This window comes from Balaenoptera borealis, assembly GCF_965194805.1.
Source record: "Balaenoptera borealis genome assembly, chromosome: X".
Classification (NCBI taxonomy): domain Eukaryota; kingdom Metazoa; phylum Chordata; class Mammalia; order Artiodactyla; family Balaenopteridae; genus Balaenoptera; species Balaenoptera borealis.
In genome coordinates this window covers 78,792,737-78,816,335 of record NC_138881.1, presented here as the reverse complement: position 1 = coordinate 78,816,335, position 23,599 = coordinate 78,792,737, and the positions used below count along the sequence as shown (strand labels likewise).

Genomic DNA, 23,599 nt, shown 5'->3' with positions numbered 1-23,599 from the left:
CACGACCTCATGACTAGACAAACATCAGTGGAATAGACAACCATTTAGAAGATGCTTTTTGAGGAATACTTTTACCTTATGCAACAAATAAACTACCTCCAATATTATTATCAAACTACACTAGGAAGAAATATGTATTTACTGTCATATTTTCACACTAGAGTCCAGCATAAAATCACCTAAAGAAACTTCATGGAATGCATATCGAGAAATACATCTTAAAAATGGTTTTTATACATTCATAAAAATCAAGGAAAGGGAAATATCAAGTGTTTCCTTTCATACCTGTGGTTGGGGATGAGTCCAGATCTCCACAGTAGTTGTCTCTTTCATGGGTGTGCGAGATCGTATAACCTCCTTCATTGGCTTTACAAAGGGAACAAAATAGAAGTATTTTTGTTTGTTAAAAGTGAAAAACATAGTACATTGCGCACGTGCATCAAACACAGGTAAGTAAAGTAGTGCCTGGGTAAATATCTCTTTCTAGACATTGTAGTTATTGAGGACTTACAATGTGATAGGCACAGCTCTAGATACTGGGAATAAACAAGAGAAAATAAAAAAGAAAAGAAATTCCTTTTCCCATGGAGCTTATAACCCAGTGTTACATTTAAGAGTTCCGTTAAACATTTGAATGCAATTGTGGAGGGCAGTTTAAAACATTTAAATGGCTGAAATTTAAGTTGGAGAGACTTTCAGTCCAATGCTTTTACAACTCAATGGTTTCAACAGCTTATATTTGCAAATTTACAGTGTCTGAAATTAAAATCTATCCTGTGCATGCCACCACACCACAAATTTGCTATCTATCATATAAAGATATTTAACAGTTGTTACAAATGCCAAGAAATTTATGAACCAATATAGAGATACTAGTATACCAACCCAGAATAATTATCAAGATTTTGAAAAGATGATGTCTATATCCATTTTATTTTCTTCAGGACAGAGAGTATAGTCTCTGTTTTAAAAATATTGAATGTATACTCTACACATTTCTATGTATGTGATTTTAGTATATGGGGGAAAGGGTTTGGTTAAAAAGTTATCCTTTTATCTAGCCAAGGGAGAATTTTTTCAAGGAAGCTAAGGAAACCCAGTTCAGTGACTGTTGGAAGCTCATGGGCTATAATAGCAGAATAGAGTAGCAGTGACAGAGACCTTATGTCACAGTCTCAAGACTTCATACTGATGTTTGGTGTACTACCAATTAGAGTTATGTAATTATTACTTGACAGGGTTTTGAGGGGGAGCATATTTGCCACCCCAAAATATGTTTCTGGCATAAGGATTATTTTAGGCTGATTATTTTTATGAAACAGCAGACATAAGAAAAGCTCTGAAAACCAAGAGAAGTTACCCTTTTGTAAAGGATATTTACATTTATAAGGGAAATCTCCATTTATAAGTGTGTCTCCCTCTCTGTACCAGGAAGTGAAGGATGACTAAATCTCTAAAACTTTTTTCAGTGAAGTAGGCAACAGACCTAAATCTGCACAACAATCTTACCCTTGATTATTGTGCTTTTCTTCATAGCCTCCCATAACTGGCTCCCCTGCCCCCAACATCTCCTTTTGTCTTTATGTGGAGATGGTATTTAAGGTGATGGCTTGGGCCGTTTCAGATAGTTACTCAGATTTCCTGGGTACCTCTCACATATACAGGAGGGATACATGTTATTAAACTTGTTTGTTTTCCTCCTGTTAATCTGTCTTTTATTATGAGGTTGGGGAGAGGGTCTCAACCAAGAATCTGAAAGGGTGGAGGAAAAATTATTTTTCCTCCCCCACAGTTTTAAGTGCCCCATTCCTATTGCCTTACCATGACAGTTTATGTTTTATGTTTTTATTATCCCTGCATGCCCATTAGGTCAAATCAAGAAAAGAAAAGACAGTCAGATGTGGAACATCACATTTTTAAGGCCCAGTTGAGCAAGAATTATTTTGTTATCATTTAAATGGCAAATTGTGTTTATTCTGCAATGACACTATAGCTGTGACAAAAAGAATGCAATACACGTTAATATTACAGACTAAGCACTCATCACAATATTCCAACTCACAAGAAAGCAACAGTTAGAAGAATTAGAAAATTAAAATGAAAGGTCTCATCACAGCAGAATTTCATCACAAAAATAAATGAAAATGAGTGACAAAAGTAAGTTTCTGAAAAGCTAATTTGTTAACCAAGCAGAGAGAACTACTCACTGATGGTGAGTTATTAAACAGGGTTTGCTTACAACAACCAAAGAAATACATCTAGAGAAAACAAACTTAAGACTATTAGTGTTTCACCAAGTACAGTTACTCAAAAAGTTGAGGACATTGAGAGCAACAGCAATGGTAAATTTAAAAAAAACAAGGGAAAATGGTATGGAGTGTTTTTCCTTCGTGAGTTAACAGATGTTACCAACAATGCTTAATTGCTGTTACTTGCTTGAGGAAGTGATACCAAGTTTGAAGAGACTGAAAAATTAGCCTCTGTGAATGAATTGTCTGTGTGGAACAGAACAGGCAAGAATATTTTCAAAGAATTTGACAAAACACTAATTCAGTAAAACCTGATGTGGGATCTGTTAAGGTGTGTTACAACTAATGGTGGGTGAAATATATGTCGCACAGAAAAAAAGTTTAGCTGGACAAATATACAATGCTTTGGAAAACATAAGGTGTTCAAAGCCTATGGCTGTTTATTGGATTATACATCAGCAGGTACTTTGTGCAAAATATTTGAATCTATCATGTATTGAACTAGGAGTGTCAATAGTGAACTTCATTCACTATTGCTAATGGAACCATTGTTATTCCGTGAACTTTCGTCAAAACTGCAAGTTGAATATCCTGACTTGCCTTACCATACAAGCAATTGGATGGCTTATAAGTGGCAAAGGTTTATTTTTGAGCTCAGAGCCAAGACGGAAATTTTGCTGAATGAGAAGTACCCTTGACCACTATTATTGAATGCTGAATCACTCTGGCAATTAGTTTTTGTTGCAAACTTGATAACATCTTGATAAATCAACCTAAAATTGTAAGGTAAAAGAGTGCTTATATGTAAAACTTATACTGCAGTAAAGTCACTCTGATGACAACTAAAATTGTTTGAGTCACAAGTAATGGTAAGTTACTTTATACACTCCAGTCCTGTAGAAGTTAAAACAAGAAGCAGAATTTCCATTTGTGCACAAACTCAAATTTTCAATAGGTTGCAATAAATATGGAATTGAGGAGCTTTTATCTATCAATTAGAAATGATTAATCTTCAATGTAATGGCATGCTAAATGGCAGATATGAAGAAAAGAATCTAATAGAATTCTTCAGATGCCTTCCAACAATAGATATGTTGAGTTAAAACTATATGCTTGTGGATTGATATCAGTATTTGGCAGTACCTATCTGTGTGAAAAGACATTTTCCGAGATCAGATACACAAGTACATTCATTTCATTAGTAGTTTGCTATTACATAAAACATTGTACTCATTATTATTACACTTGATGGTTTGAATATCATCAATTTAAATTTTGCAGGAATTTGGTTTCTCTTTTGTTATATGTAAAACCTACAGAAACTGAGCAGGACCCTGGGGGGCTCCTGGGCACAAAAGCCTTTCTGCTTCCCCTGTTTCTTGTTTGTAGGAAATAATCTTCATTCAGTTTCCATGACCATCCCTAGTTCCAAAGGGCAGGTTCAAACAGTTGTTAATCAGGGAAGGGAGAGGATTGGGAGACAAGGGAGGAGCAGTCAAGAAACGATAGTGCAGCTTTGGGGTAGGGTCCTGGTTCCTCCTCAAGGGATATACATAACAGTATCTTTGAGCTCTTCTGCACAACTAAAACCCCCACCAAATGGAAGATGTTAACTACTTGATGAAGCATTCTTCATTCCACAGAAAAGGTCACAGTTTGATAACCTCGAGAACCACAGAAGCCCATCACAAGACCACGTGATGCCTGATGATCTCTGGGTTGAAGGAATGCAAGCCCTGCATGCACCCTGATCCTTATCAGCAAACCTGCCCCCCTTGAACCATTGCTATAAAACTCCTCACAAGCCCCCATGGGTTGGGACACATAGTTTTCAGGGCATTAGCTTACTGTGGCCTGCTTCACCTGGCAAAGCAATAAAGCTATTCTTTGCTACTTCACCCAAAACTCTGTCTCCAAGATTCAATTTGGTGTGACAGAGGTCAGGTTTCAGCAACACTACTCTGGCCCTTTACAGAAAAAGTTTGCTGACCTCTGATCTAGAGCAAAAGAAAAGACAAACTAATAACTATAATTAATGGACAAGTCTATGAAATAAGTAAAGTCTGGTAGAGTCTAGATGCAGAGGGTGAAGAGAAGACATTTTTTGGCAGAGAGAGCAATATGGCCTAAGGTAGGGAAATCCAGGATGTGGTCTATATGACTGAAGATGTAACTGAATAATGGGACAGATGTATGAGAAAGTGAATTAAGCACATACTCCTGATGGACTTGCAAAGTCAGCTGGTGATTTTATAGTTATACACTAAGCAAAGAAGAAATTCTCAAATGTATTTGAGCAAAGTGTCCTGTGCTACAGTAGTTTCTAAGAAGATTTGTGCTCAGGTCTCAGATTTAACTTTATTTTTTAGACCAAGTCTACTAGAGTTGAATTTCCTATGCACAGTTTAAGAATCTGATTTTAAAATTTTCTGTCAATTGTGAGCAGTTTCATGTCTATCTGTGTGGTAGTCTGTCAAACGTATCATGCCACATTGTAGGGTAGCAAAATTTGCCACCCCAAAACTTATCTTTTTGACATGAGGATTAATTTAGGCTGGTTATTTCTAAGAAGCAGAAAGCTCAGGAAGTTGTTTTGTTCCTTCGCCCTTAACTGCCTAAAAGCATTTAGATGAAGGGCCTATTCCCAGAATAGAGCTATCACCAGAGATATTTGCAAAGAATATAAGCTTGGTGAGGTGGAGGAAACTCAGCAGGGCCTAGAGATCAGAGGCCACTCTGTGTCCCATCCTCACTGCTTGGCCCAGCAAACATTTGTTTACCAAACATTTGCTTTTCCATCTCCATGTCAATTGCCTTCCTCAGCATCAAAGCCCCAAACTACTACCCCCAACATCCTTCTTTGTCTATAGTTGAAGATGGTATTTAAGATGAGAGTTTCAGCCATTTTGGTGAGTTACACAGTTTTCTGGGATCTCTCCCATGTATATATGTTATTAGATTTTTGTTTTGATTTTCTCCTGTTAATCTGTCTCAGGTCGTTTTAACTCTTAGAACAGCCAGAAGAACTTAGAAGGACAGAGTAAAATGTTTTCCTACCTGACAACATTCAAATGTCCATTAAATTAAATAAGGATAGTATATTAGGTGGTTAAATGCTTAAAGCTATGTGGATGTATCTTGTCCGTTTAACTTTGACAATTAAATATCTCTATTGTAAAATATGCTTCAATATTCAAGTATTAGGAAAAGTTTATTGAATTATATTGTGCACAAAAATAACAATTTAAAGGTAAAATAATACTCCCACCCCTAACAATGTTCTTTCCATTACTCTTCCCCCTTCCACCAAACCCCATAGTTTTAATACTAAAAATTAAGAAATGGTCTAATAAAATAGCTCCAATATACAGAACTGCTGAGGATTAACTATAATGCAAATGAGAGAAATGGCAGTTCTAGGAAATATTAGTGCTCAAAAAATCTATGCTTGACCTTTTTAAAAAAACAAAATACGGTTCATCATTGACATCTGAAAGATAAGATGCAGATCTATGTTTCTGTATCCTTACATGTACCACATACTGAACAAAAATGTATCTTCCCTTTTATGGAATCAGATGTCAAGCTGTCAAGTAAAGAGTAAAGTGTTTTATAATAATCACCGTCTTTACAGATTTAAACCTCATTTTAATCCAGTTCATATTAAGACAGTGCTCAATAGTGAAAAGTGAGAAATACATCTTACTGTTGATCGTAAAGAGTTGTGAGAAGTGTCACTGGTATTATTGCTAAAAATAAAAAAAAAAATACTTCCAAGAGGATGGATAGATATTGCTCTTCTTATCATTCTTGAGTCAGATATTACTAGTTCATAGTTTAGACATCGGAAGGGAATTCAACTTTATTTAAAAATGTATTAAATCCTTTAGACACTAATATTTCACCAGTGATGCCCTGCTGATCTAATGAAATAGTCATACATGAAAGAAAAATAAAACGTTCATTTATCTTATTTCACCTTTCAGAATCCAGAAATGTTATGCCTTAAAAAGTTGTCTATAGTCTGCTTGAATGATTTTATCTATGAGTGTGGGAAGAGTCTGGCTAATAAGGAGCACTGATTCAGAGTAAATGTCCAAAACTGTATTAAATCTCCCCTAATTTTTTGTCTCAGGCAAGAAGTAAGGAAATTTTCAACCAAATTTCCATTCACAGAAATGTGAATTATAGCCCAAAATATACACAGTGATATAGATTTTGTGATAAATGGGAAAATATTTTCAGCTGCCAAAGGATTTAGTTGTTTAAAAAAATAATAGGACACTGTTACAGGTGACCTACAAGAATAAAATTCACGTCCCCAACTGTGACTGCCTTACAATAAAGGCTTATGAAGCAACATAATTTGATTGAAACTTCTAGATATGGCAAGGCCTTCTAAATGTCCTTCCCAAATGTTTTCCTGAAAGTGTCACACAGAATCTGAGATTCAGGGACTTAACATATTAACTGCATACCTTAACCTGACTAATCCCCAAACTACTGGGTCAGGCAAACCCAGACTGATTCTGTGATTGTTTTAGGGTGAAATGTGGAATGCATCCTTTATTCTCCCTCTTGGGAAATTTTATTGCCACTTAAATCTAATGGTAAGAAAATCATAGTTAAAATAAGATCATGATATTTCTGACTAGTCTCAACATTACATTATTGTTTCAAAATCTAGCAAAAAGAGAATCCAGAGTAGCTTCAGTGATTTAGCAATTACATTTCTTTCTCAAAGTTTGCAGGTTTCCCACTAGAAATGTAAGCATGCTTCCATTTTCTTGGTAATGGTATGCAACCCAAGACCTCAGATTTTTCAGAAATGTGACATTCTAAGTTGTCACAATCATCCTTTTATTTTAGCTATCAAAGACTACAAGTGAATTTAACTGATAGATTATTGTTATTTTATTGCCATATATTAGACACATTGACAGGTTAGCGAAAAAGTCTTCTCAAACTAGCATATAAGACATTTTTGGAGAGTCTTATGTAATATCTACCACAATGATATATGCCTAAAGACATGTAAGTAGGCAGGTGATGCTTCTAGTGATAATATTTATAAAACTTTTCCCTCATTCTCATTTACTTCCTTAAAAGAAATCCAAATCCTTACTATGGGAATAATATCCATCAAAACTATGGCAAACATTTACAAATACAAAGTGAAATTTGATCCTTATTTTTGCCCACGATATATTTATTTGAAGGATTTTGTGTTAAAAGTGTTGGCAGAGGGGAGCTTCAAGATGGCAGAAGAGTAACACGTGGAGATCACCTTCCTCCCCACAAATACATCAGAAATACATCTACATGTGGAACAACTCCTACAGAACACCTACTGAACGCTGGCAGAAGACCTCAGACCTCCCAAAAGGCAAGAGACTTTCCACGTACCTGGGTAGGGCAAAGGAAAAAAGAAAAAACAGAGACAAAAGAATAGGAACGGGAATGCACCAATGGGAGGGAGTTGTAAAGGAGGAAAGGTTTCCACACACTAGGAAGCCCTTTCACGGGTGGAGGCTGTGGGTGGCAGAGCGGGGAAGCTTTAGAGCCATGGAGGAGAGCGCAGCAACAGGGGTGCGGAGGGCAAAGCGGAGAGATTCCCGCACAGAGGATCGGTGCCGACCAGCACTCACCAGCCCGAGAGGCTTGTCTGCTCACCCGCCGGAGCGGGCGGGGGCTGGGAGCTGAGGCTCCAGCTTCAGTCGGATCCCAGGGAGAGGACTGGGGTTGGCGGCGTGAACACAGCCTGAAGGGGGCTAGTGCACCACAGCTAGCTGGGAGGGAGTACGGGAAAAGGTCTGGAACTGCCAAAGAGGCAAGAGACTTTTTCTTGCCTCTTTGTTTTGTGGTGTGGGAGGAGAGGGGATTAAGAACGCCACTTAAAGGAGCCTCAGAGATGGGCACGAGCCGCGGCTATCAGCACGGACCCCAGAGACGGGCACGAGACACTAAGGCTGCTGCTGCGGCCACCAAGAAGCCTGTGTGCAAGCACAGGTCACTATCCACACCTCCGCTCCCGGGAGCCTGTGCAGCCCGCCACTTCCAGGGTCCCGTGATCCAGGGACAACTTCCCCGGGAGAACTCACGGCGTGCCTCGGGCTGATGAAATGTCATGCCGGTCTCTGCCCCCGCAGGCTCACCCTGCATTCTGTACCCCTCCCTCCCCCCGGCCTGAGTGAGCCACAACCCCCGAAACAGCTGCTCCTTTAACCCCATCCTGTCTGAGCATAAAACAGACACCCTCAGGTGACCTACATGCAGAGGCGGGGCCAAATCCAAAGCTGAACCCCAGGAGCTGTGCGAACAAAGAAGAGAAAGGGAAATCTCTCCCAGCAGCCTCAGGAGCAGCAGATTAAATCTCCACAATCAATTTGATGTATGCTGCATCTGTGGAATACCTGAATAGACAACAAATCATCCCAAATTGAGGAGGTGGAGTTTGGGAGCAATGATATATATACTTTTTTCCATTTTCTCTTTTTGAGAGTGTGTATGTGTATGCTTCTGTCTGTGATTTTGTCTGTATAGCTTTGCTTTTACCATTTGTCTTAGGGTTCTGTCTGCCCTTTTTTTTTTTCTGTAGAGTTTTTAGCTCTTGTTATCATTGTTGGATTTGTTTTTTGGTTTGGTTGCTCTCTTCTTTCTTTCTTTCTTTTTTTAAATTAATTTTAAATTTCTTTTAATAATTATTTTTTATTTCAATAACTTTATTTTATTTCATTTTATTTTATTTTATCTTTTTCTATCTTTCTTTTTTTTTTCTCCCTTTTATTCTGAGCCGTGTGGATAACAGGCCCTTGGTGCTCCAGCCAGGCATCAGGGCTCTGCCTCTGAGGTCGGAAAGCCAAGTTCAGGACATTGGTCCACCAGAGACCTCCCAGCTCCACGTAATATCAAATGGTGAAAATCTCCCAGAGATCTCCATCTCAACGCCAAGACCCAGCTCCACCCAACGACCAGCAAGCTAGAGTGCTGGACACCCTATGCCAAACAACTAGCAAGACAGGAACACAACCCCACCTATTAGCAGAGAGGCTGCCTAAAATTATAATAAGGTCACAGACACCCCAAAACACAACACCAGACGTTGACCTGCCCACCAGAAAGACAAGATTCAGCCTCATCCACCAGAACACAGGCACTAGTCCCCTCCACCCGGAAGCCTACACAACCCACTGAACCAACCTTAGCCACTGAGGACAGACACCAAAAACAACAGGAACTAAGAACTTGCAACCTCTGAAAAGGAGACCCCAAACACAGTAAGTTAAGCAAAATGAGAAGACAAACACACAGCAGATGAAGGAGCAAGGTAAAAACACACCAGACCAAACAAATGAAGAGGAAATAGGCAGTCTACCTGAAAAAGAATTCAGAATAATGATAGTAAAGATGATCCAAAATCTTGGAAATAGAATGGAGAAAATACAAGAAACGTTTAACAAGGACATAGAAGAACTAAAGAGCAAACAAACAATGATGCAAAACACAATAAATGAAATTTAAAATTCTCTAGAAAGGATCAATAGCAGAATAACTGAGTCAGAAGAACAGATAAGTGACCTGGAAGATAAAAGCTTGGAAATAACTTCTGCAGAGCAGAATAAAGAAAACAGAATGAAAAGAATTGAGGACAGTTTCAGAGAACTCTGGGACAATATTAAATGCACCAACATTCGAATTATAGGGGTCTCAGAGGAAGAAGAGAAAAAGAAAGGGACTGAGAAAATATTTGAAGAGATTATAGTTGAAAACTTCCCTAATATGGGAAAGGAAATAGGAAATAGTTAATCAAGTCCTGGAAGCACAGAGTGTGCCATACAGGATAAATCCAAGGAGAAACACTCGAAGACACATATTAATCAAACTATCAAAAATTAAAAACAAAGAAAAAATATAAGCAGCAAGGGAAAAACAACAAATAACATACAAGGGAACCCCCGTAACATTAACAGCTAATCTTTCACCAGAAACTCTGCAAGCCAGAAGGGAGTGGCAGGATATATTTAAAGTGTTGAAAGGGAAAAACGTACAACCAAGATTACTCTATCCAGCAAGGATCTCATTCAGATTTGACGGAGAAATTAAATCCTTTAGAGACAAGCAAAAGCTAAGAGAATTCAGCACAACCACACCAGCTTTACAACAAATGCTAAAGGAACTTCTCTAGGCAGGAAACACAAGAGAAGGAAAAGACCTAGAAGAACAAACCCAAAACAATTAAAAAATGGTAATAGGAACATACATATCGATAATTACCTTAAATGTAAATAGATTAAATACTCTAAGCAAAAGACATAGATTGGCTGAATGGGTACAAAAACAAGACCCATATATATGCTGTCTACAAGAGACCCAATTCAGGCCTAGGGACACATACAGACTGAAAGTGAGGGGATGGAAAAAGATATTCCATGCAAATGGAAATCAAAAGAAAGCTGGAGTAGCAATTCTCATATCAGACAAAATAGACTTTAAAACAAAGACTAGTACAAGAGACAAAGAAGGACACTACATAATGATATAGGGATCAATCCAAGAAGAAGATATAACAATTGTAAATATTTATGCACCCAACATAGGAGCACCTCAATACATAAGGCAAATACTAACAGCCATAAAAGGGGAAATCTACAGCAACACAATCATAGTAGGGGACGTTAACACCCCACTTTCACCAATGGATAGATCATCCAAAATGAAAATAAATAAGGAAACACAAGCTTTAAATGATACATTAAACAAGATGGACTTAATTGATATTTATAGGACATTCTATCCAAAAACAACAGAATACACTTTCTTCTCAAGTGCTCATGGAACATTCTCCAGAATAGATCATATCTTGGGTCACAAATCAAGCCTTGGTAAATTTAAGAAAATTGAAATCGTATCAAGTATCTTTTCTGACCACAACGTTATGAGACTAGACATCAATTACAGGAAAAAATCTGTAAAAAATACAAACACATGGAGGCTAAACAGTACACTACTTAATAACCAAGAGATCACTGAAGAAATCAAGAGGAAATCAAAAAATACCTAGAAACAAATGACAATGAAAACACGACAACCCAAATCCTATGGGATGCAGCAAAAGCAGTTCTAAGAGGGAAGTTTATAGCAATACAAGCCTACCTCAAGAAACAGGAAACACCTCAAATAAACAACCTAACCTTACACCTAAAACGATTAGAGAAAGAAGAACAAAAAATCCCCAAAGTTACCAGGAGGAAAGAAATCATAAAGATCAGATCAGAAATAAATGAAAAAGAAATGAAGGAAACAATAGCAAAGATCAATAAAACTAAAAGCTGGTTCTTTGAGAAGATAAACAAAATTGATAAACCATTAGCCACACTCATCAAGAAAAAAAGGGAGAAGACTCAAATCAATAGAATTAGAAATGAAAAAGGAGAAGTAACAACTGACACTGCAGAAATACAACAGATCATGAGAGATTACTACAAGCAACTATATGTCAATAAAATGCACAACCTGGAATAATTGGACAAATTCTTAGAAACGCACAACTTTCTGAGACTGAACCAGGAAGAAATAGAAAATATGAACAGACCAATCACAAGCACTGAAATTGAAACTGTGATTAAAAATCTTCCAACAAACAAAAGCCCAGGACCAGATGGCTTCACAGGCGAATTCTATCACACATTTAGAGAAGAGCTAACACCTATCCTTCTCAAACTCTTCCAAAATATAGCAGAGGAAGGAACACTCCCAAACTCATTCTACGAGGCCACCATCATCCTGATACCAAAACCAGCCAAAGATGTCACAAAGAAAGAAAACTACAGGCCAATAACACTGATGAACATAGATGTCAAAATCCTCAACAAAATACTAGCAAACAGAATCCAACAGCATATTAAAAGGATCATACACCATGATCAAGTGGGATTTATCCCAGGGATGCAAGGATTCTTCAATATATGCAAATCAATCAATGTGATACACAATATTAACAAATTGAAGGAGAAAAACCATATGATCATTTCAATAGAGGCAGAGAAAGCTTTTGACAAAATTCAACACCCATTTATGATAAAAACCCTCCAGAAAGTAGCCATAGAGGGAACTTACATCATCATAATAAAGGCCATATATGACAAACCTACAGCCAACATTGTTCTCAATGGTGAAAAACTGAAACCATTTCCAGTAAGATCAGGAGCAAGACAAGGTTTCCCACTCTCATCACTATTATTCAACATAGTTTTGGAAGTTTTAGCCACAGCAATCAGAGAAGAAAAAGAAACAAAAGGAATCCAAAACGGAAAAGAAGAAGTACAGCTGTCACTGTTTGCAGATGACACGATACTATACATAGAGAATCCTAAAGATGCTCTGAGAAAACTCCTAGAGCTAATCAATTAATTTGGTAAAGTAGCAGGATACAAAATTAATGCACAGTAATCTCTTGCATTCCTGTACACTAATGATGAAAAATCTGCAAGTGAAATTAAGAAAACACTCCCATTTACCATTGCAACAAAAAGAATAAAATACCCAAGAATAAACCTACCTAGGGAGACAAAAGACCTGTATGCAGAAAATTATGGCAATGATGAAAGCAATTAAAGATGATACAAATAAATGGAGAGATATACCATGTTCCTGGATTGGAAGAATCAACGTTGTGAAAATGACTCTACTACCCAAAGCAATCTACAGATTCAATGCAATCCCTATCAAACTACTACTGGCATTTTTCACAGAACTAGAACAAAAATATCACAATTTGTATGGAAACACAAAAGACCCCGAATAGCGAAAGCAATCTTGAGAAAGAAAAATGGAGCTGGAGGAATCAAGCTCCCTGACTTTAGACTATACTACATAGCTACAGTAATCAAGACAGTATGGTACTGGCTCAAAAATAGAAATATAGATCAATGCAACAGGATAGAAAGCCCAGAGATAAACCCACACACCTATGGTCAACTAATCTATGACAAAGGAGGCAAGGATATACAGTGGAGAAAAGACAGCCTCTTCAATAAGTGGTGCTGGGAAAACTGGACAGCTACATGTAAAAGAATGAAATTAGAACACTCCCTAACACCATACACAAAAATAAACTCAAAATGGATTAAAGACCTAAATGTAAGGCCAGACACTATCAAACTCTTAGAGGAAAACATAGGCAGAACACTCTATGACATAAATCACAGCAAGATCCTTTTTGACCCACCTTCTAGAGAAATGGAAATAAAAACAAAAATAAACAAATGGGACCTAATGAAACTTAAAAGCTTTTGCACAGTAAAGGATATCATATCAAGACAAAAAGTCAACCCTCAGAATGGGAGAAAATCTTTGCAAATGAAGCAACTGACAAAGGATTAATCTCCAAGATTTACAAGCAGCTCATGCAGCTCAATAACAAAAAAACAAACAACCCAGTCGAAAAATGGGCAGAAGACCTAAATAGACATTGCTCCAAAGAAGATATACAGATTGCCAACACACACATGAAAGAATGCTCAACATCACTAGTCATTAGAGAAATGCAAATCAAACCTACAATGAGATATCATCTCACACTGGTCAGAATGGCCATCATCAAAAAATCTACAAACTATAAATGCTGGAGAGGGTGTGGAGAAAGGGGAACCCTCTTGCACTGCTGGTGGGAATGTAAATTCATACAGCCACTATGAAGAACAGTATGGTGGTTCCTTAAAAAACTAAAAATAGAACTGCCATACGACCCAGCAATCCCACTACTGGGCATATACCCTGAGAAAGCCATAATTCACAAAGAGTCATGTACTTCAAAGTTCATTGCAGCTCTATTTATAATAGTCAGAACATGGAAGCAACCTAAGTGTCCATCGACGGATGAATGGATAAAGAAGATGTGGCACATATATACAATGGAATATTACTCAGCCATAAAAAGAAACGAAATGGAGTTATTTGTAGTGAGGTGGATGGAGTTAGAGTCTGTCATACAGAGTGAAGTAAGTCAGAAAGTGAAAAACAAATACCGTATGCTAACACATACATATGGAATCTAAAACAAACAAAATGGTCATGAAGAACCTAGGGGCAAGATGGGAATAAAGATGCAGACCTACTAGAGAATGGAGTTGAGGACACGGAGAGGGGGAAGGGTAAGCTGGGACAAAGTGAGAGAGTGGCATGGACATATATACACTTCCAAACGTAAAATAGATAGCTAGTGGGAAGCAGCCACATAGCACAGCGAGATCAGCTCGGTGTTTTGTGACCATCTAGAGGGGTGGGATAGGGAGGGTGGGAGGGATGGAGACACAAGAGGGAGGAGATATGGGGAAATATGTATATGTATAGCTGCTTCACTTTGTTATAAAGCAGAAACTAACACACCATTGTAAAGCAATCATACTCCAATAAAGATGTTAAAAAAAAGTGTTGGCAATATATCAACTTTTAATTTTTATAGCAAATTACAGGGAACAATTTTCAATGGCAGTGAATACACTCCAGAAAGTTCCTGAAATAGGAATAAAATCCCTTAGTTAATTCCTACACTCCTTAATTTTCCTAAGGTCCGTCTGCATGTTTTTCTGTCTTACAATTAGCAAAGTGGTAGGCAATATCTAAGGGGGAAAAGATAAGTGTTTAAAAGAAATTAACATCTACTCAGCAATATAGTGCAATAGTGGAAAAGGCAGGGCCTTTGAAATCTGCATCTGGCTCTACATCTTACTAGGTTTACGAATTCTGTCAAATTAAAGATGTCTCTCAGTTTTATCATCTGGGAAATGAGTATAATATGAGCCTCTTAGGATCGCTGTATTATACTGAGTTACTAAAGTGCCTGGCACCTTATAAGTATCCTCTTCACTTGAACTATTATGGATATATCTTCCCTAATCACATGAAGTGGAAACCATGTACAGCCATCCCCCATGTGGTTCTCTCTCTCTCTCTCTCTCTCTTTCTCCCTCCCTCTCCCTCTCTCTTTTCATTTCAACATTTTTGAAATTAGTAATTCCAATTACTTAGAAAAGGTTTTTGTATATTTGAAAAGTTAAAATTACCAATTGCTACAATAAATAGCACAGGAATGGGATGGTTGAGGGTTGAGGGGACAGGGAAGAGGTAGACATTAATTATTCCTTATTTTTCCAATTATTGCATAACTTCTAATTGGGAGAAACCTCTTTTGATTATAGATAAATTCCTTTTAGTCACATAAAAATAAATTATCTGTGAATTTACTTGGCATTCCAAAAAACACGTTGGTTTACAGAACTGGAGATTTCCTAAAATCTTCAAAATCTGAGAACGAGTATTAATCATATTTATGAATACCTAAAGGTAGACAAAGCCAGATTGACTATTGAAAATTTTTTAATGAATTGACTTATTAACATGTTATACAATGTGTGTAAATTTGCTTAAAATTCAGTGAAATTTTTTGGATCGAGGCAAGAAGGAGAGGGGTTGGATTGAGAAAATGTAAAGATGGAGTTTGTTATTTGGTATTCATTTAAAATTTTCAAGTCTTCTTAAAATATTTTCTCCTAAAAGTACTGTATACATTACATGCTTGAAGAAATATGACAAATTTAAAATTTCCTAATAAGTTATACAGAGTAAAGTGTTCCCATATAAACTCACAGACTAAATTTATACCATATTTTTGGAAGATGAGGCTAGGCCAGAAATACACAGTTTACTATATTTCCTTTCCACAGGACCAATGGGACACATTTGTCAGAATTAAAATGGTATGAAAACCTATGTTCATCAGCATTCTAGTATAGATAGTACATTGTGGATTTTGAACACCTTATGTCCTATGACCTTATGTCTTTATTGTTTGGATCTTTTTTTGCTTTGTTTGTTTTGCTTTTTACTTGCAAACTGGTGTTAAGATAGATGGGTTTCTAAAAGTAAAGCACACATTTGATAGTGGTGGATGGAATGGTGAGAAAAGATTTAACACAGGTTAATATAAACTAAAATTTATTTTAAGATTATTTTTTCTAGGATAACCACTATCATCAAAGCTAAAATGATGATGGCTTAAGGAAAACAATGTTGGATTATTCCATAGGCATATCCACTATTTTCCAGACTGGTCTGAGTCCCTCAGAACTGGTTTGGCATCACAGGAATACGCTGATCCTCTTTCTACTTGTAGTTAGCCCTAAGCAAAATGTGACAAAAAGAGGGGAGTAATTTGTGAGGAATATATTAATTTATCCATAAGGATTCCAAGGGTTCTGCCAAAAGCAAACAGCTATTTTGAAATTGTCTTCAAGGGTAACAAATCACCAGGTGGAAAAATCAACAAGCTTGGAGCACTTAATTAGATCTTTTATCTTAATCATCAACAAGTCAAGTGTATGCTTATGTGTTTAGGGAAGGGGGAATGTTATAGAAGGGGGATGAATTAACACTTAGAAAGCTCAGAGGTTTAACAAAATCTGACATGAGATTTGCCAGATGGTTTGGTACCGGATTGTAAAACTTGAAACTAATCTTCATTTAAGAGTTTTAATGGTTGTATCTCTCATATGAAGCCTCTTGCTCTTCTGCTATGGTGATTCTGCAAAATTATAGATCAGGCTTTAAAGAACAGCTTCTATGAACAGAGTCTCCTTAAATCTCAGCTAAACTGAGCAAGAAGATTACATGTTATTATGATGTAGCACAGCAGGATTTTCCCCCAGCAAACATAATGATGTGAAAAAGGCTAAAGCTATCACTCTGTGCAAAGAGGTCATCCGTAGAAGAACAATGCTTTTCACACAGATTATCCGTACAAGTTGAAATGTTCACATTGCAAAAGCTTTTTCTTAATGTTTCTTTGAAGAGCTCTGATCCTGACAAACATCCAGATCTAGATAACAAGACCCAGTGATCATATCTCTAGGAGGTGGCCTGCCCCAGGGCACTTGGGAGAAATTGTACCTGTGACAGACATTACTGGAAAAAAAATAAAGTATTTTTTTCTCAGGTAATTTATATTTAGTCCAAGCTTATCAATTTTACCTGAAGAAGACATTTTTCTCAATTTTACATAATTTAAGTTTACTACACATTAAAAATACATATTCTTATTAGCACACAAAAGACCAAAAAAGTAATACACAGAACTATAACTCTGTATGTATTTTCATATTTCAATATTCCTACTGAAAGCCAATTAAGGTATGTGCCATAATAATGAGCCTCAAATATTCAGTAGAAGAGTTATGCTGTCATCAGATTATTTAACACCAGATCATTTGAACTTTCATCTTTTAAATATCAACACTTATCAGAAAATATCAGTAAATTATGTTTAACACCTTTAAAGAATAATTTATGTTTGCTTATTTACTAGATTATTTCTTGCTTTCAACTCTCTGAGAATGGCTGGAAATTACTCCTCAAAGTAGACACGGATATTTCAAACAAATGGCTGCCAATTATTTTTCAAGAACTAGACCTAAATAAAGACACAAGTATGCACATGCACACACATGCACATGCATACACACACACTTCTATAAATTTCATTTAGTCCTCATTTAGTCCTCATTTTCAAAGTAATTATTGTCATTGCAGTTACCATAAATTCTTAAGAATACACTATGTAAGTAGCATCTGGACTAATCTCTTAAACGGTTTCAAATTCTTTAAAGCTGGCTATGAAAGCATTAAAAACTATTCTAAACTTACAATTCAGAGATAACAATTATACATTTTCAAAGATTTTATAAATTGTTAGAGAAAGCGTAAGGGTGGTGGTAAACCTTTGCTTTAAAATACGTTTTCCAATAGGAATTGAAAGATCTCAAAAGAGTGTGATTAACTGACTATTTAGCAGTTTAATGTAGGGTGATTTTTTACATAAACATTAATTTTTATATTTTTTCTAAGACATGAGAGTAGAAGTAATTCATGCATTTATTGTACATTTTAAAACATGTGTCTTTCACTTGGAAACATTTCCATGTGTAAATCTCTTGAATGGGGGAATATATGATAATTTATTATATGTTATAGCAATGTTTAATTTGAAATATAAAAGTATTATTTTGCAATTGGAAAGAAAAATACAGCAAGTTTGGCCAAATTTATGCTCAAAATACTAAATGTGATTGCAATTAAGCAAAAATTATAGTATTCTTACTATTCATAGAAATAAATACAGTACAGATGAAGCTAAACTCCTAAAGACTTAACTATTCCCTGCAATGAAAAACATGACACAATGAAAATTGTTTAGGTTATTGACATCATTCTTGTCTCCACGAAAGGGACTCTACTGTATATAAACTAGATGCCATCATGAAGAAGATCTGTTGTATATCAGTAGTACTAATATCCACACCCCCTTGCAATCTCTGGTAAAGATAAATTAACCTTTGTGCAGAACACACACATAAAATAATGACTTTATCACTACCTCCAGTCTGTAATCTTGCCTGCAGTAAGTCTTCCTAATGATTATGTCAAATGAAAAATCTCTCTTTCAGTTACATATTAAAATCTGGATTGGTAATTCCTAAATGTTAAACATGTCTGCCCTTAACTATAAATGAATTATAATTGCATCATCTGTGTCTACTCTAACTTGCCATCATTCAAACATGAAAATGATGACACCAATTATTTAAATAGAGAATGGAATTGTGGACTGATAGCTTTTTCTTCTATCGTTTCACCTGTGAACACAAAATCTATGGAAAAAGGGTTGTCTGAGAGCTGGTGGCCACAGCAATTATGAATTAGCTTTCTTCTCCCAAAATCAAATTACAAGTCAAAAATTAAGAATTATATACTTTTTGTCCTAATATCAGGACATTAGGTTCAAGTGTGGGACAGAGAGAGAGAATAGTCGTATTTCATTATGGAAATCATGATTTCCCTCAGGATTTATATCATAAGGCACAAAAAGGGACTTCCTCCTAAACTTGAGAATTTAGTGAGGCATGTTAAAAATTTTGGAAATCTGTTTTCAACTCCAACCAAGATTCATATGCTAGGTAGAAACAAAGTCTTACTAGATTTCTTGTCCAAAAGAAAACTGTCTTGTGAGGTTGCTGTCATGAAAGTCTTCTGAGTTTTTCAAAGATGCTGCTTATGTTGAATATTTTTGGCAACATAAACATGGCCAAATAGAGGCCCTCATTACTGCTATGAAAACTTGGCTTTGTGAGTATAAATTCAATATTAAAGAATTAAAAACAATCCATGTAGATACACTATTTATGCTACTAATTAAAATTAGTTTTCAGCACCAAAAAGCTTACTAATTAATTATTTTAAAAACATCCATGGCTGTGATTGCCATTTAAAATGTTTTGTGGACTTCCCTGGTGGCACAGTTGTTAAGAATCTGCCTGCCAATGCAGGGGACATGGGTTCAAGCCCTGGTCCGGGAAGATCCCACATGCCGCGGAGCAACTAAGCCCGTGCACCACAACTACTGAGCCTGCACTCTAGGGCCTGCGAGCCACAACTACTGAGCCCACGTGCCACAACTACTGAAGCCCTCGCGCCTAGAGCCCGTGCTCTGCAACAAGAGAAGCCACTGCAATGAGAAGCCTGCGCACCGCAACAAAGAGTAGCCCCCGCTCACCGCAACTAGAGAAAAGCCCGCATACAGCAACAAAGACCCAGCACAGCCAAACATAAAATAAATACATTTTAAAAACAACAATAACAAAAAAAAATTCATCAGTATTGCTTGCTAAGCATATGTATATCCAATTCCTAGATTGATATCAATAAACTAGTAATGAAATAAGATGTTTTCTATAGTTAAAAAATGTGCTAGACTAAGGTATTGGTAAATCTAATTTCCTTTTGTAAGAACCTGAAGAATATGCATTATGATTATATTAAAGCCCTTCATATAATAATGACATTTCTAATTCCTCAAGAGATCCTTCTAGGAATCTTGAGTGATATGCTAGAAAATATTTTGACCTGAATTGGTCTAAAACCTACATCAATCAGCTGAAAACCTGAAGCAAAGAGTAAATGGAGGAACGGAGAGTAATGCAAATAAGTAAGAGTGGAAAAATAGTAAATATAATTAGTGAGGAAAGAAAGAAGTTAGCTGTCTGAAATATGACAGAAAATAATGTAGGCAAAATAGAGATGTGACCTATATAACTGTGCCCCTATCCTAAGCGATTACCTATTGAATTTAGGAGGACAGTAACGAAGAGTCCATATTAGCTCAATTAGAGCAAATTTACCTTGACCAAAACAACAGGAATAACAAGCAAATATGAAAATGGAATTTTAAAATTGGAGTTAAGTTACAAAGGGTAGAAAGTTTAGTACTGGTTATTTTTGTATTAGCACATTAGGAAAAATTTGCATATTATAACATTATAATAAAAATAAAAAAACAACATCACAATTATGTCTCTTTATAGTAGATTTTCTAAACCTAAGCTAGATTAAAATCTCAAGTTTATTTCATAGTAGATTTTACAGTAAGTGGTCTTTAAGCACTAGTTAAAAAGGGGGAAAAAGTAAAAATGAATAATCTATATTTCTGAGAAAGCAACCTTTTTATATATCAAGAACTTTATGATCACTATGTTATTACTTTTCCATCAAAGGTATTGAGGAAATATTTATTTACTAGACTCATTGGAATTTTATTTTAAAAGAAATATACACTCATTATATACAGACATGGGCACAATATTGAGACTGATGAGAAAGACAGGAATGTTGAAATCCTTTTGAAGTCAAGGGAAAATGCAATTGCTTGCCAATGTTGAGTGGGTACAGTGATTGCAGAAATAAACTAAATTAATAGCCAAGGTTTTAAGCTATTATTTCTTAAGCTGCCTACTTCATCCCAAGCCTAACATGATTAAATAATATGTCAGATAGGGGTTTCAAAGAAGATAAGAACATAAAGATTCTTCTAGCTCAAGACCTACATATTATATTTTGTTTTGAATATCTAATCAATTTAGCTTTTTATTTGTAATATGTTTTTTGTATACAAATAGTTTGAGTAGATTAGTAAAAATAACAAAGAATTTACAAACATAGGCTTTAGAATCACACAGACCTGAATCAAATGCCATTTGTGCATGCTAACTTGTTCTAACATCTTGTACAAGTTAGTTAACTTACCTGAATCTCCGTTTCCTCATCCTTAAAAAGGAGAATGAAAACACCTCTCTCGTGGGATTGGTGTGAAGATTAAACAGATCTTTGTGCACAGCAATTAGAATAGCACCTGGCATATATCATTAGTATTCAATACATGCTGCCATCTATTTCATGTTAGTCCAAAGCAAATATAATCACCTTAATCGACAATCAACATTTGGGCATAAGAGGGTCTACTTTAGCTTCCTATAGATTCCAAGAAGGAAGAAAATCATAGTCTAATACAGCACTTGAATTATAACATAGCATATCTCTTCTTTGAGCATGACTTTGTAACAATTTACATCTCATTGTGTATAATACCACCTACAAGACATCTTATGAAGCAGCCTCATGCTACGTTACTAATCTTATTTCCCTCTGTCTGCCCTCGCTCAGACTCGTCCATCCACACTGGCTTCCTTGTTTCCCTTTTAATATACAGCCATGTTCTGGCCCCTTGTTCTTTGCTCAGTCCCTTACTGCTTTCAGATCTTTGACCAAATATTATATACTCACATATCTAAATTTGCAATTTCTCACAATCTCTAACTTCCTTCTCTATTTTATTCAATAGCACATCTCAGCATCTTGACTGTCTTAGTTTTCTAAGGCTGCCGTAACAAATTACCGCAATTTTGACTGCTTGAAACCACAGAAAATTATTTCACAGTTTAGGAGGTCATAAATCCAAAATCAAGGTGTCGGCAGAATTGGTCCCCTCTGGAGGCTCTGAGGGGAAATCTGCAGCATGCCGCCTCTCTCCTGGCCTCCGATGGTTACTGGTAACCTTTGGCATTCCTTGGCTTGGGGCTGCATAATTCCAATCTCTGCCTCCTTCACATGGCCTTCTTTCTGTGTCTCTGTGTCTTCCCCTCTTCTTATAATGACACTGTCACTGGATTTAAAATCCGCCCCCACCACCTCCCCCCACCCCCGCAATCCATGATGATCTTATCTCAAGATTCTTAACTCAATTATATCTGCAAACACTCTTTTTCCAAATAAGGTCACATTTATAGGTACTGGCAATTAAGATTTGGACATATCTTTTGGAAAGACACATATTAACCCACTAGGTTAATTTAGTATACATTTATTTATTTATTTATTTATCTATTTATTTATTTATCTATTTATTCATTCTCAGTGTCCGTCCACTAGAATGTTGTCCATGACAAAGGTTAAAAACATTTCGTTTGGGCTTCCCTGGTGGCACAGTGGTTGAGAGTCTGCCTGCTGATGCGGGAGACACGGGTTCGAGCCCTGATCTGGGGGGATCCCACATGTCGCGGAGAGACTGGGACCGTGAGCCACAATTACTGAGCCTGCTCGTCTGGAGCCTGTTCTCCGCAACAAGAGAGGCCGCGATGGTGAGAGGCCCGCGCACCGCGATGAAGAGTGGCTCCCGCTTGCCGCAACTAGAGAAGGCCCTCGCACAGAAACGAAGACCCAACACAGTCATAAATAAATAAGTAAATAAATAAAAAATTAAAAAAAAAACATTTCGTTTATATTTGTGCCTTGACCAATTTCTGGCACACAACAGAAGCTTAATAAATACATGCTGAATAAACAGAAGAAGAAAATGTGGATGAGACATAGGGGTTATCAAGATAACTGAAGCCAAAAGTAGAAGAAAACTGGGAAGGAGAATTGTAAAAAGGGGTCAGACTGTGTGAAGAAATACAGAATAGAGTAGAGCCCCTGAAGTCAAAAGTATTGACTTTACATGTGAAAGAAAAAAAAAAGAAGAGAAAAGAAAAGAAAAAAGGAAATTATGGTCACTTCATTCCCTGGAGTAGTGACTGGTATTGGTAGTTTATTTGTTAGAGATGAGCAAGCTGATGTTAAGGGTGGGTGGGTAAGGACAAATAGGATCGTTTCCTTTAATTACTCAATTAACATTAACTGAGAAGCTACTATATGCCAGACAGAGTTGTAGGATGTAGAGTCAAAGAACATAGCTGTCTGAGATTTGGTCATCTCTACTGTATGATGTTGATGTGTTCCCATTTAATGTCGTTGTCTCAAAGATTTAGAGACATCTGAAAAACTGACTAATGTTTCCCCTCCATTTTCATTAAGATATTAAGTATTTTACAGACACAGCCAAAACACTTGAGTGTCAAGAATAAGAGCTGAAAATAAATGTGTTAGCTTGATTACACTAAAATGGATATGATTACACTAAAAAGCAT

At 36.5% G+C, this 23,599-nt stretch overlaps 1 protein-coding gene across 2 annotated transcripts in view; it reads right to left on the bottom strand.

Moving 5' to 3' along the window:
* Positions 1-23,599, bottom strand: part of PCDH11X (protocadherin 11 X-linked) — a 523,932-nt gene that overhangs the window by 196,936 nt on the left and 303,397 nt on the right. For both annotated transcript variants that reach the window (XM_082377049.1, XM_082377050.1), the window contains one exon: positions 286-366. In XM_082377049.1, the coding sequence (XP_082233175.1) occupies positions 286-366 (81 nt within the window). The remainder of the gene's footprint in view (positions 1-285; positions 367-23,599) is intronic.